The 10,349-nt window shown below is 46.8% G+C and overlaps 1 protein-coding gene across 4 annotated transcripts in view; it reads left to right on the forward strand.

The window, feature by feature from the left end:
- The first annotated feature begins 2,216 nt into the window (after positions 1-2,216).
- Positions 2,217-10,349, forward strand: part of SP3 (Sp3 transcription factor) — a 90,779-nt gene continuing 82,646 nt past the window's right edge. The window contains exons 1-4 of one of the 4 annotated variants that reach the window (XM_080668606.1): positions 2,217-2,262; positions 3,319-3,441; positions 5,989-6,104; positions 6,188-6,304. In XM_080668606.1, coding sequence (XP_080524732.1) covers positions 6,220-6,304 — 85 coding nt within the window. In that variant the 5' untranslated portion in view covers positions 2,217-2,262; positions 3,319-3,441; positions 5,989-6,104; positions 6,188-6,219. Of the gene's footprint in view, positions 2,263-2,657; positions 3,442-4,472; positions 4,585-5,988; positions 6,105-6,187; positions 6,305-10,349 lie in introns of those variants that run through there. The other 3 variants (XM_080668604.1, XM_080668605.1, XM_080668603.1) reach the window with 3 other exon arrangements.

Below are 10,349 nucleotides of genomic sequence, written 5' to 3' on the forward strand. Positions count from 1 at the left end.
CTGGGATTCCTCCCCAAACTCAAGTATTCTGAGAACCTAAAGGGATGGGATCATAAAATAATATTTTGAATTCCATAGTTATGTCAGTTCCCCTCATTTGCTTTGCTTGGGAAAATTTAGAGGTGTTTTGTTTGTTTTGTTTTGTTTTGTTTTGTTTTTTTGCTACTCAGGCAGAGCCAAGTTTTTTGTTTTTGTTTTTTGATAGATAAACTGAAGTACAGTAGCCTGATGACTTATTCACATAGGTTATTACAGTCAAAACAATAAGGCCTGCACATAGTGTGCCCATAATAAATATTTCTGGATACTTAGGAAGATTAAATAATATTTACCTGGCACTTACACTTTTGTAACTATAAAGCAGTGTTTCTCAACCTTCTTCCATTATCATACTTCTGAGTAGTTTTTGGTGACATGGGTAGTTAGTTGCAGGCCCACAGAAAGAGTTTTGAGGTCCTGCACGTGTTCTTCTTAGTAAAAGTGTGAATTGCTGACATTTAGAAATCAGGTGATTTCACATAAAAATTCAGCCCTAACCGGTTTGGCTCAGTGGATAGAGCATTGGCCTGCGGACTGAAAGGTCCCAGGTTTGATTCTGGTCAAGGGCATGTACCTTGGTTGTGGGCACATCCCCAATAGGAGATGGGCAGGAGGCAGCTGATCGATGTTTCTCTCTCATCGATGTTTCTAACTCTCTATCCCTCTCTCTTCCTCTGTAAAAAAATCAATAACAATATATTTTTAAAAAATTCAGACATCTGGCTTCTCTTGAAAGATGAGTAGTAACCTGGCCTGGACTTCAGTGACATGCTCCATGGTGGCTCCCCATCTTCCTTATGCTTCCCCGTCTCTTCCCTGGTGGGCATCTGAGTTTGAGACCAGACCCTGCTCTAAGCCAACTGACAGCTGCTCAAAGCGAGAAGCCCATCTCAGTGTCATTATCAGTATTTGTGCGTGTCTTCTCCTGAGACCTGGAGTATTGCTTGTTCTATACGCTTATGTACCCGTAGGCCTGTGCTATGTCTGGCACAGAGGCATGCAATAAGTTAGCGTAAGAATCTGAGAGGTTTAATTCTTTGCAAGCATTTGGCTACAGATGAGGAAGGTGAAATGCCCACGACTTGTCTCAAGTCCGAAAGCTTAGAAATTCAAGTATGAGGTTAGGACAACCTGCCTGTGAGGGTGTGAGTAAAGGACAGGCGTGGTGTTCAAGTGTGTTTCTTGACAGATCCGTCAGTCCTGAAATGCTGCCTCCCGGGAGGCTCTTTGAGTCACCATACACATACCGAAGGCTCTGAGGAACTCTGTAGTAACACAACAAACTGTTTTACTTGGTTTAACTGAATGCTTCATAATCTTCATCCATCTTTTCACTATTTTGATATAATCTTTAATTCATAACATTCCCTCCTCTCAGATGCACTACATAACAAGCCATTTTTTAATGATGGTGAAATACCACTACCCTGGTTAAGACAATTGTGCAAGAATTTTGTAATAGTCACAGAGGCCCTTGGGGTCTCCTTGAAGCCATTGCTCACACAGTGTTGGGAAATAGGACTTTCACTGTGGTCTCCTTGGAAGTCAGGGTTAAGCTATTCTGTTTTTCTCCTGAGATGGACGGGGCCATGAATCTGCGAAGACAGAAGAGTGACAGTACCACATGCGTCCTCAGTTTCTCCTCACCACAACCCGAGGGCAGGGATCACGGTTCCATGTGATAGATGAAGAAATGGTCTCAGAAAGCTCCAGTGGCTTATTGAAGCCCTACATCTAGCCAGAGGCTGTGCCATTTAAGCGAATCTTTTTACTCTGGATCCCATCGCCGTCCTATACCGGTTTTTCCCTTGAGCACATCGTTTTGCTTTTCGGTCCACTCATCACGTTGGCTCTAAGTTCTTCAGGCTCAGGGCTGCAATCCCCGCCCCTAACCTAGAATACTGGCTCTGCTGTTCTCTCCCGAAGCCCGAGGACGCCGGGGAAGGCGCTAAGAGGGTTCTAGCAGCCCGAGGGCCTTGAGCGCACAGGAGAGGCGCGGAGCCCCTTGAAGAGGCCCCGGGCTCCAGCGAGCTGGCTCCGCCCGGGGACTTCTGCTGCTTGACCTAAACTCTTTCCCACTTCCCACCGCGCCTCAGGGCCCCAACTGCGTCCAGATGCTTTCTCTGTGGAGTTGCAATCGTGCCTCTTATTTCCCCTGTCCAAAGGAAGGGGCCGTTTGTGCGAAAAGCTTCATTGGCCTTAAGATCCTCCTGGGAAACCCACGTGCGCGCCCTTAACCCGCTTGGCTGTCATTGGCTCGGCGTTTGCAGAGCTGGGGCCGGGAGCGCCGGGACCCAGGCGGCGGGGCCTGAAGTTCTCAGCCTCCAGCTGCCCCTGGAGGGGCGGGGTCTCCACCTCGGCCCGCCGCCCTCTGCCCTGCGAGCGCACCCGAGCCGGAGGGAGGCGGGGAGGGAGGAGGGAGGCGATAGGGACCCGGAACGGTGCAGAGAGGAGAGGGGAGGGGAAGCAGGGAGAGGGAGGAAGAAGGGCGGGAAGAGGTTAGGCGGGCAGAGTGGGGGATGGGAGACAGGAAGGGGGCGGAGGAGAGGGAGGGGGCGGAGGGTGGGACGGAGAAGGGCGGGGAGGAGCGGGGCGGAGAAGCCCGCGGAGATTGCGGGGCCGAGGCTGCGGGGAGCCGTGGGTCGTGGCCCAGCTGGCGCGCCGCCCGAAGGGACCGGGCCCGCCAAGTCCTGGGAGGAGGCGGGAGCCTAACGTCGAAGGGAGCGTGGCCGCCTGTTCCCCGCGCGGACCCTGCTCCCGCCGCCCGGCCGGCCGCGGGGGCGCCTGGCTTCTGGGGCTCGGGTCCGAGGCGCGAGCTGGGCGTCAGGGCTGCAGAGCCTCTCGTGCCCCAGCCCACAGCCAACCCCGCCAAGGGCTCTGGTTCTGGAACTGAGGCCGTTGCTGGGTGCCCCGCGTGGGAAACCGGCAGAGGACCGGGCGGCAGTCCCTTCCAGGCGGAAGGTGTATGACTGTGGGAGGGATGTGAGCAGGAGTGAGCGTCCCGGAAGGATGAGGGCCTTCGTTCCAGCAACCACCCTCCCCAAACCCCTAGCAAGTGGTGGGGAGAACGGTTAGGGTTCCCTGAAGGCCAAGCAACTTGTCCCAGCCCCAAAGGGCTGGAGGTCCCCAGGGGAGCCCCGGCTTCCAATATGACCCCAAACTCTGAGAATCTCAAATAGGGCCCTGTCCTGCTCATGACCACCTCCTGGGAATTTTATCCTTAACTAGTGATGTTTATTGCATCTCTTCTCCCTCTTGTCTGTCGTTCTCTGCTCCCAGGCCCAGGTTCCATGTGAACATGCCAGATGCCAGGTGTTAGAGCTGATGCCCTGGTGTAGTAGGGTAATGAGTGGATTCCCCGCTGCTGCTTTATAATTATTCGTTCTCTCCAACTTTTTCACAGTTAGTATGCATTACTCCGTAACGCAGGAAAAAATACGATGTCTATAATTTAGCTGATAAAAATGCTCGTATTGGGGAGTTAGAGGTAGAGGGGGATCCTGAGAACAAAGCAGTAGTTTTGCTGTTTATTTTTCCCAGACCAGCCAATCTTTTCGGACTGGTGCTAGAAAATCATCTCATCAGTTTGAAGTGGAAAGACATTTCCTTTTGTCTTGCCTACTTACGGGACTACTTTTGTAGTTTCAAGATCCCAGGCAGGGAAACAGAATCATAGAAGGCTTCATAGTCAAGCCGCAGTGAAGGCAAAGTGAGGGGAATGGTCTTGATGGTTATTTCAACCAAGCTCTGACAGCCCAGTGCACTTTGATCGTTCTGTGCCACACCAGTGCCTACCACCTTTCACTTTAAAATGTTTTCCAAATTACTTCAGTTACGTTCCATTTTATTGAAAATTGGGACAATACTTTATCTTTGCACAGTCATTCATTTAACTAATATTTTAGTAAGCACCTACCAAGGGCCAGGCCCCAGCTGATGCTAGGAATGCCAGGCAAGACCTGGTCCTTATCTTCCAGGAGCTTTGGGTCTAACTGATGGACATGCATATATAAACAGTGACGTACAGAGAATCATTTCAGGGGCTCTGGTAGGCCCCTCAGTAGACAGACTTACAGCGGCCAGTGGGACACGAAGGAGTAGCCAGTTCTAGTGGGGCAAGAGGACAGTGCCAAGGAGGCAGGAAAAGATGTGCAGAAAATTAGTTCTCTGGGCTGGTCATGAATCTTTAGCTTGTAAGTTAGTAGTCCTTCCTGGTGTGGAACTTTTTTTTTTCCCTGTCCTTTGCCCTAATCATGTCATTCTTTGACACGTTAAGGGGTTGCTTTGTGATTTCATTTTGTTGTTAACCCTCACCCAAGGATATTTTTTTTCATTGATTTTTTAGAGAAAGAGGAAGGTAGGAGCGGGGGGGGGGGGGCATTGATGTGAGAGAGACACATGGATTGGTTGCCTCTTGCATGTGCCCGGACCAGGGGACCAGGGGACCAGGCTGGGGATCAAATCTGCATGCCCTTGACCAGGAATCTAACAGGAGACCCTTCAGCATGAGGGGTGATTCTCTAACCACTGAACACACTGGCCAAGGTAGTTGCTTTGTGATTTCTATCTTCATTGATAGGTGCAATGAGTTTATAACATTCAAATCCTATTTCATCATATTTTATACACTGGCCCAAATTTAAAAATATATGTCCTTTTACCAGGTGTCATTGAAATTACAAAACATATTGAACTTTAAACTTTTTATTTTTACTTAAAGTACATAATTGTACATTTACTCCCCAGTCTTTAGGTGTTGGGCTCACTGTGTGGGTGATCTGATTGAAATTATTCATTTTTTTCCTTGCGTTAACCCCACTCTTGATAGATTAGGTTTAGGACTTCTGGCCTTTGTTTCTCTACCGTGAGGAAAGAGCTAAGGACACATAACACAGTATCCATGTGGAGTTCTTTTAGGCTTTACAATGTCTTCCTCATCTCTTACACTTTTCTAGCTCAAAACTAATTTAACATCAGTTTTTATTATTTTTAAGTGACCTGCCTTTATAGAGTCTTTTTAAAGCATTCAACTTCATTTTTATATCATTTTTTTAAAAAATATATTTTATTGATTTTTTTACAGAGAGGAAGGGAGAAGGATAGAGTTAGAAACATCGATCAGCTGCCTCCTGCACACCTCCTACTGGGGATGTGCCCCCAACCAAGGTACATGCCCTTGACCGGAATCGAACCTGGGACCTTTCAGTCCGAAGGCTGATGCTCTATCCACTGAGCCAAACCAGTTAGGGCATTTTTATATCATTTTTCATGTCTCTTTTTATTTGTTTGGGGTTTTTCCCCACTTACATTTCATTGTTTTATGAGGCAGTAAACACATTTTAGAAGAAATAAGTGATTCTAAGCATACTATTCAACCATTCTGTTCTGTTTCATTTTAAAAATGCTAGTCATGACCCAGTGAGTTTATTTCAACCTAGTAAGTTGATAATGAAGACTGACAGTTTGAAAAATACTGTGTTAAACAGTAGCCTCCTAGCATTCAGTACACCTGGCGTCAGTGGGGGTTTGAGAGGGATAGAGAGTGAAGGTTAAGCCAGTGAGTTGGTTAAGCAGTGTTCTGGTAAGAGGGCTTCTACCTGTATTAAAATTTCATTGGATTAAATTCTGGGTCAACGAGTAGGGTTTGGAAATCTCATTGTACTCAAGTTTTGGCTGTTGTGATTTGAGTTTTAAATAAAAACCTAGCCTAGATCTAAAACTCTCCATCTTAGAATTAGTGTTAATGGCCCAGAGAGTTCATGTTACATATGTAACCAACCATAACTGAGCCATTTTAAGGCCATTTGATTATGTCCTTTTCTATGGATAGACAAGGAGGTTAACTGATAAAATGTCTAAGCTAATCGAAGAGAACATTTTTCCTAGTTTATGACAATGTCTGGGCCTTCTGAGATCTTCCACTAAGTCTTAGCCCTGTATTCTTTTTAGGGACATGAGACCTGAAAGACAGTGGATGAAGCCAGAAAAGGATAATGACAAGCAAGAATATTGAAGTTGAAATCAAGACCTTTCTTCTCCTCGGCGGAGGCTCCCAGATACAAAAGGTACTTGGCCGTCTTGTCAGAGAGCTTAGTAAAGGCAGGTGGGCATTTTCCTGGGTTGACAGCTTTATTTACTCTGGTCCTAGGATGAGCTCTCACAAGTTTACCACTTTTCAAAATGCCCGTTGTTCAGGGAAGATGGACCAGTGAAAGGATGGACTGTCTGTGGCCGAATATCTGGGAATCCCCTGCCTGTGACTCAGGTATCTCTATCCCCTTTGTAATGCCATCCATCATTTTTTGATAGATTGGGTTTGACAGCTGTGTAGTCCCCAAAACTCACATTGTCAGTGCAACTACAGTGGCCAGGCTCTCAGGAACTGACTCATGCTAGCCAGACTCACTGAAGACTCTGCAGTGAAAAGAATGACCACTCAAAATGGGGACATTCATCTCCAGTGACCAAAAGACTCGTGCATATGTTCTCCAGGACCCTCACTGCTCAATCCTGGGCACCTGGGAAAACTCCTAGTAACCAGAAAGTTGTTTGGTGATCTCATAATCACAACAGAGAAAGGGATGGTGTTATGGGTTGAATTGTGTCCCCTCCCGATTCACATGTTGAAGTCCTAACTCCTAATACCTCAGGATGTGACCTTATTTGGAAATAGATTCATTGCAGATGTAATTTGTTAAGATGAAGAGTAGAGCGGCTTCTGATCCAATATGACTGGTGTCCTTGTAAAAAGGGAAAATGTGTACACAGGTGCACACATAGAGGGAGGACGTCATGTGAGGATGAAGGCAGAGATCGGCATGATGCATCTATAAGCCAAGGAACCCCAAGGATTGCCAGCAACCCCCCAGAAGCCAGAAGAGAGGCACAGAATGAATTCCCCCTCACAGCCCGCACCCAGAAGGAATCAATCCTGCCAGCACTTTGAGACAAGAAGTAGTTTAAACCAGCTGGTTGGTTTAGCTTTTTACGGCAGCCCTAACAAACTAATACCGGTGGTTTTGTAGACCATTTCACATTGCAGAGCTTGACTAATTACCTCACAACCCTGGCGAGGGGCCAGGTTATCTGTCATCCCTGGGTCTAGTCTTCGTCCTTTGGCTAGTGCTGGAACACCCCCCCACCACACACCACATATTGGTCTTTGTGTTTCCTTTTGCTAAATGCAAGAACATCTTTCCTCTTCTATTTATACATTCTCTCTTCTGTTGGCTTAATACCACTCACTATATCTCAGTTCTCTTTGCCGTAGCATAGTCGTGTTTCATAGTACACCTGTGTTGAGCCTGCCAAGCATTTACACATTCTGCAAACTATTCTCAGTTTTAGTGATTAGAAGAATCACCTAGGGCTGCTGATTAAAAAGATAAAAATAAAAAAGAACAAGAAAGAAAGAAATATTTTTAAAAGCAGATTGATTACCCTGCCCCTCAACATTTTGATTTGTAGTTTTGTGATGGGACCCAGGAATAATTATATTCAATAAACACTATAGGTGCTGTTAACCTCATTATCTGTCGATTCTTACCAGTTTCTTTCTTGGAGCATAATCTAAACTCTAAGTTCTGGAGACACCCAATTTAGTCCAATTTGGACGGTCTTATTCCCAGCTTTAAGGATTTAGGCACCTTCCCGCCCAAGACTTCAGAAGTAGACTGGGTGTCCAGGTCAGTCCAATGCATTTGTTCATTTCACAAACATTTTTTTACCACCTGCTATCAACTAAATACTAGTCTGGGGTCTGAGGAAACATCAGTAAAACAAATAGACAAGAATACCTTCCATCCTAGCTGGGAGGAAATGGTCAATAAAGCAATAAATATACTAGGTGCGCAGTACTGTGGGGAAAAATAATTAAGGGCGGGGATCCTGAATGCAGGGGGTCTGTGGCTTGGCAGTTTTCAGTGGGTGCCTTGGGTAGGCGTCACTGACAAAGTGACTTGAAAGTGGGCAGTGTAGCTCTCTGGAAGAAGAGCACCCCCGGCAGAGGGGACAGCCGATACAGAGTCCCCAATCATTAGCTGAGCGCACCTGGCATGTTAATAGAAACAAGAGGCCAGTGTGGCCGGAGTGGAGTGAGAGAGAGAGGGGGAGGGCCGGTGTCAGGCTGAGGTCAGAAAGGTTACTGGGGAGCCAGATCACGCCCTTCTAGGTTGTTGGCTTTCACTTGGTGAGACCAGAAGCCATAGGAGGATTCTGAGCAGTGACATGGTCTGACTTCCATTTGTAAAGTATCACTCAGGCTGCTGTACTGAGGACAGGAGCAGAAGCAGGGAGACCAGTTAGGAACTGACTCCAATAATCCAGGTGACCTGCCAATGGCTGGCAATAGGGTGGTAACAGCGGAAGTGGTGAGGGGTGGTTGGATGCTAGATATATTTTGAAGGTAGACCCAACAATTTTCAGATAGATTGGATGGGGAATGTTGGAGAAGAGATATGTCAAGGAGGACTCTAATCAGGATAAATCTTGGAATTCTTGTTTGGAAAGCTGAGCATAAGCAGCGCCCCAGATGAAGAAGCATGTAGCCTGCACATTGCCGACAGCCCTCCTACGCCCCTGAGGAGAGCCAGCCTGAGGGAGGGGCAAATGCTGTGTTTGGCAGGACAGAGGGGCTGAAAGAGATTGTCCTGAGGGCGGTGCAGAGCCGCTGCCTCCACACCTGAAGCCTGACCCACCCTGCACTCCTGGTTATAAGAGCCCATGAGTCCCCTCCGTTACTTTGTAACTTGCATCCCAAGTGTTTACTGCAACTCCCAAATGCACTATTTGCCTAGAGAAACTTTGCTAGTCCCACCAGAGCTAGTCTCCAGACTTCAGGGGTGACTTTCCCAAACACTGTTCTTTCCCATGCCTCTCTGTTCTCATCTCATCAAATTGTAAGCCTCTAGAATACTGTGTCAGGAGTGGGGCTACACAGACCCAGCATGACGGAAAGCCAGAAATTATTAGCACAACAGCCCTGCAGGGCAGTGATGGTAGTAGTAGCAGTAGTAGTAGTGCCTATATTTTATTGCCTAAATTTCAGAGCAGCGATGAAGGGATTTAGGACCAAAAGTCTTTTATTTCAAATCTAAGATTGGTTTCTCTGATTAACCAATCCCAATCCATCTGTCCCACTAAAGAGAGCAGAGCTTTTCGGGAGGCCGTCTGGCTGCTTTACTGATTGGCAACATATTGGTACAAATACGACAGATCTGATCCTCACCTTTACAGTCAGTAACTTCTGGGCCTCTTCACTCTGAGTGATTAAGCTGGAAAGGTAATCATCATAGCCAAACTCCAGAGACGGATGTATAAACCAGCCTGCTAGATTCTTTATAATAGCTACTCTTTCTCAAAAATGAAAACTTGTAGACTCTTGACTATATCCCAGTTTGGGTAACATTAAATTCACACTTACGTTATGAGACTTTAAAAACAGCCATAAAGGCAAATCCAGACTGGGCATTGCTATTACATGGTGTTACTCTGTAAAAAAGGTGTCAATCCAGGTAATGCTTATGTTAAAATTTTTATTTATGTTGAAAATGAAAACACTAAATTTAAAGTTATTCTAAAGAATTCATGGACCTCTGTGAATGTGATTAAAGACGCCAATCTGAAAAACAAGGCAGCAGGAGAAAGGCTTTGTTTGAAAACTGTGCTGGCTGTGTATACAGGATGCGCTAACACAAGTCCACTCGGGAAACTGGGCTGCAGATCAGAAGGCAGGTGAAGGGCAGAGGGCGTGGGCTGTTCTCAGGGAGCACAGCCCTCAGGCAGGGTAGCCAGTTATCCCATGTGCATTTGCTCTAAGGCATTTCTGGTTAGGACTCTACGGTCCTGGAGAGCAGAGCACCGTCTTCCTGCATTATGGTGGAGAAGCACCGACAAACTGTTACTCACTGATTTCCCTTTTCCTAACTTCACCTTGCATCCATGCCCTTGCTGCCAATGCATCACTCTAGGGAAACAGGAACTGTGCTCTCCTGACAAGGAAAGGACTTGGACCAGATTGGGGCAACCCTGGAGCCCATGCTCTTACATTTAGTACGTTACTAGTTTCTGTCATTCAACTAAAATTATGAGGGACTCATCTACTCTAGAGGATGGCAAAACAACTTCCTAATCTCTCCCAATGGTGTCTGCATCCGACTCTGAGAATCAACCATCCTTCTCAAATGCCCGCTCCCGGTGTTCTCTGCCTACTCCTACTTTAGGTCTGTCTTTGACCAGCCCTCCTCTTCCCCACCTCCCGCCTACATTGAGTTGTGCTAGGAACTAGGGAGCACCCACCGCCCATGGCCAAG

This window comes from Plecotus auritus (genome assembly GCF_963455305.1).
Source record: "Plecotus auritus genome assembly, chromosome: 5".
Lineage (NCBI taxonomy): Eukaryota > Metazoa > Chordata > Mammalia > Chiroptera > Vespertilionidae > Plecotus > Plecotus auritus.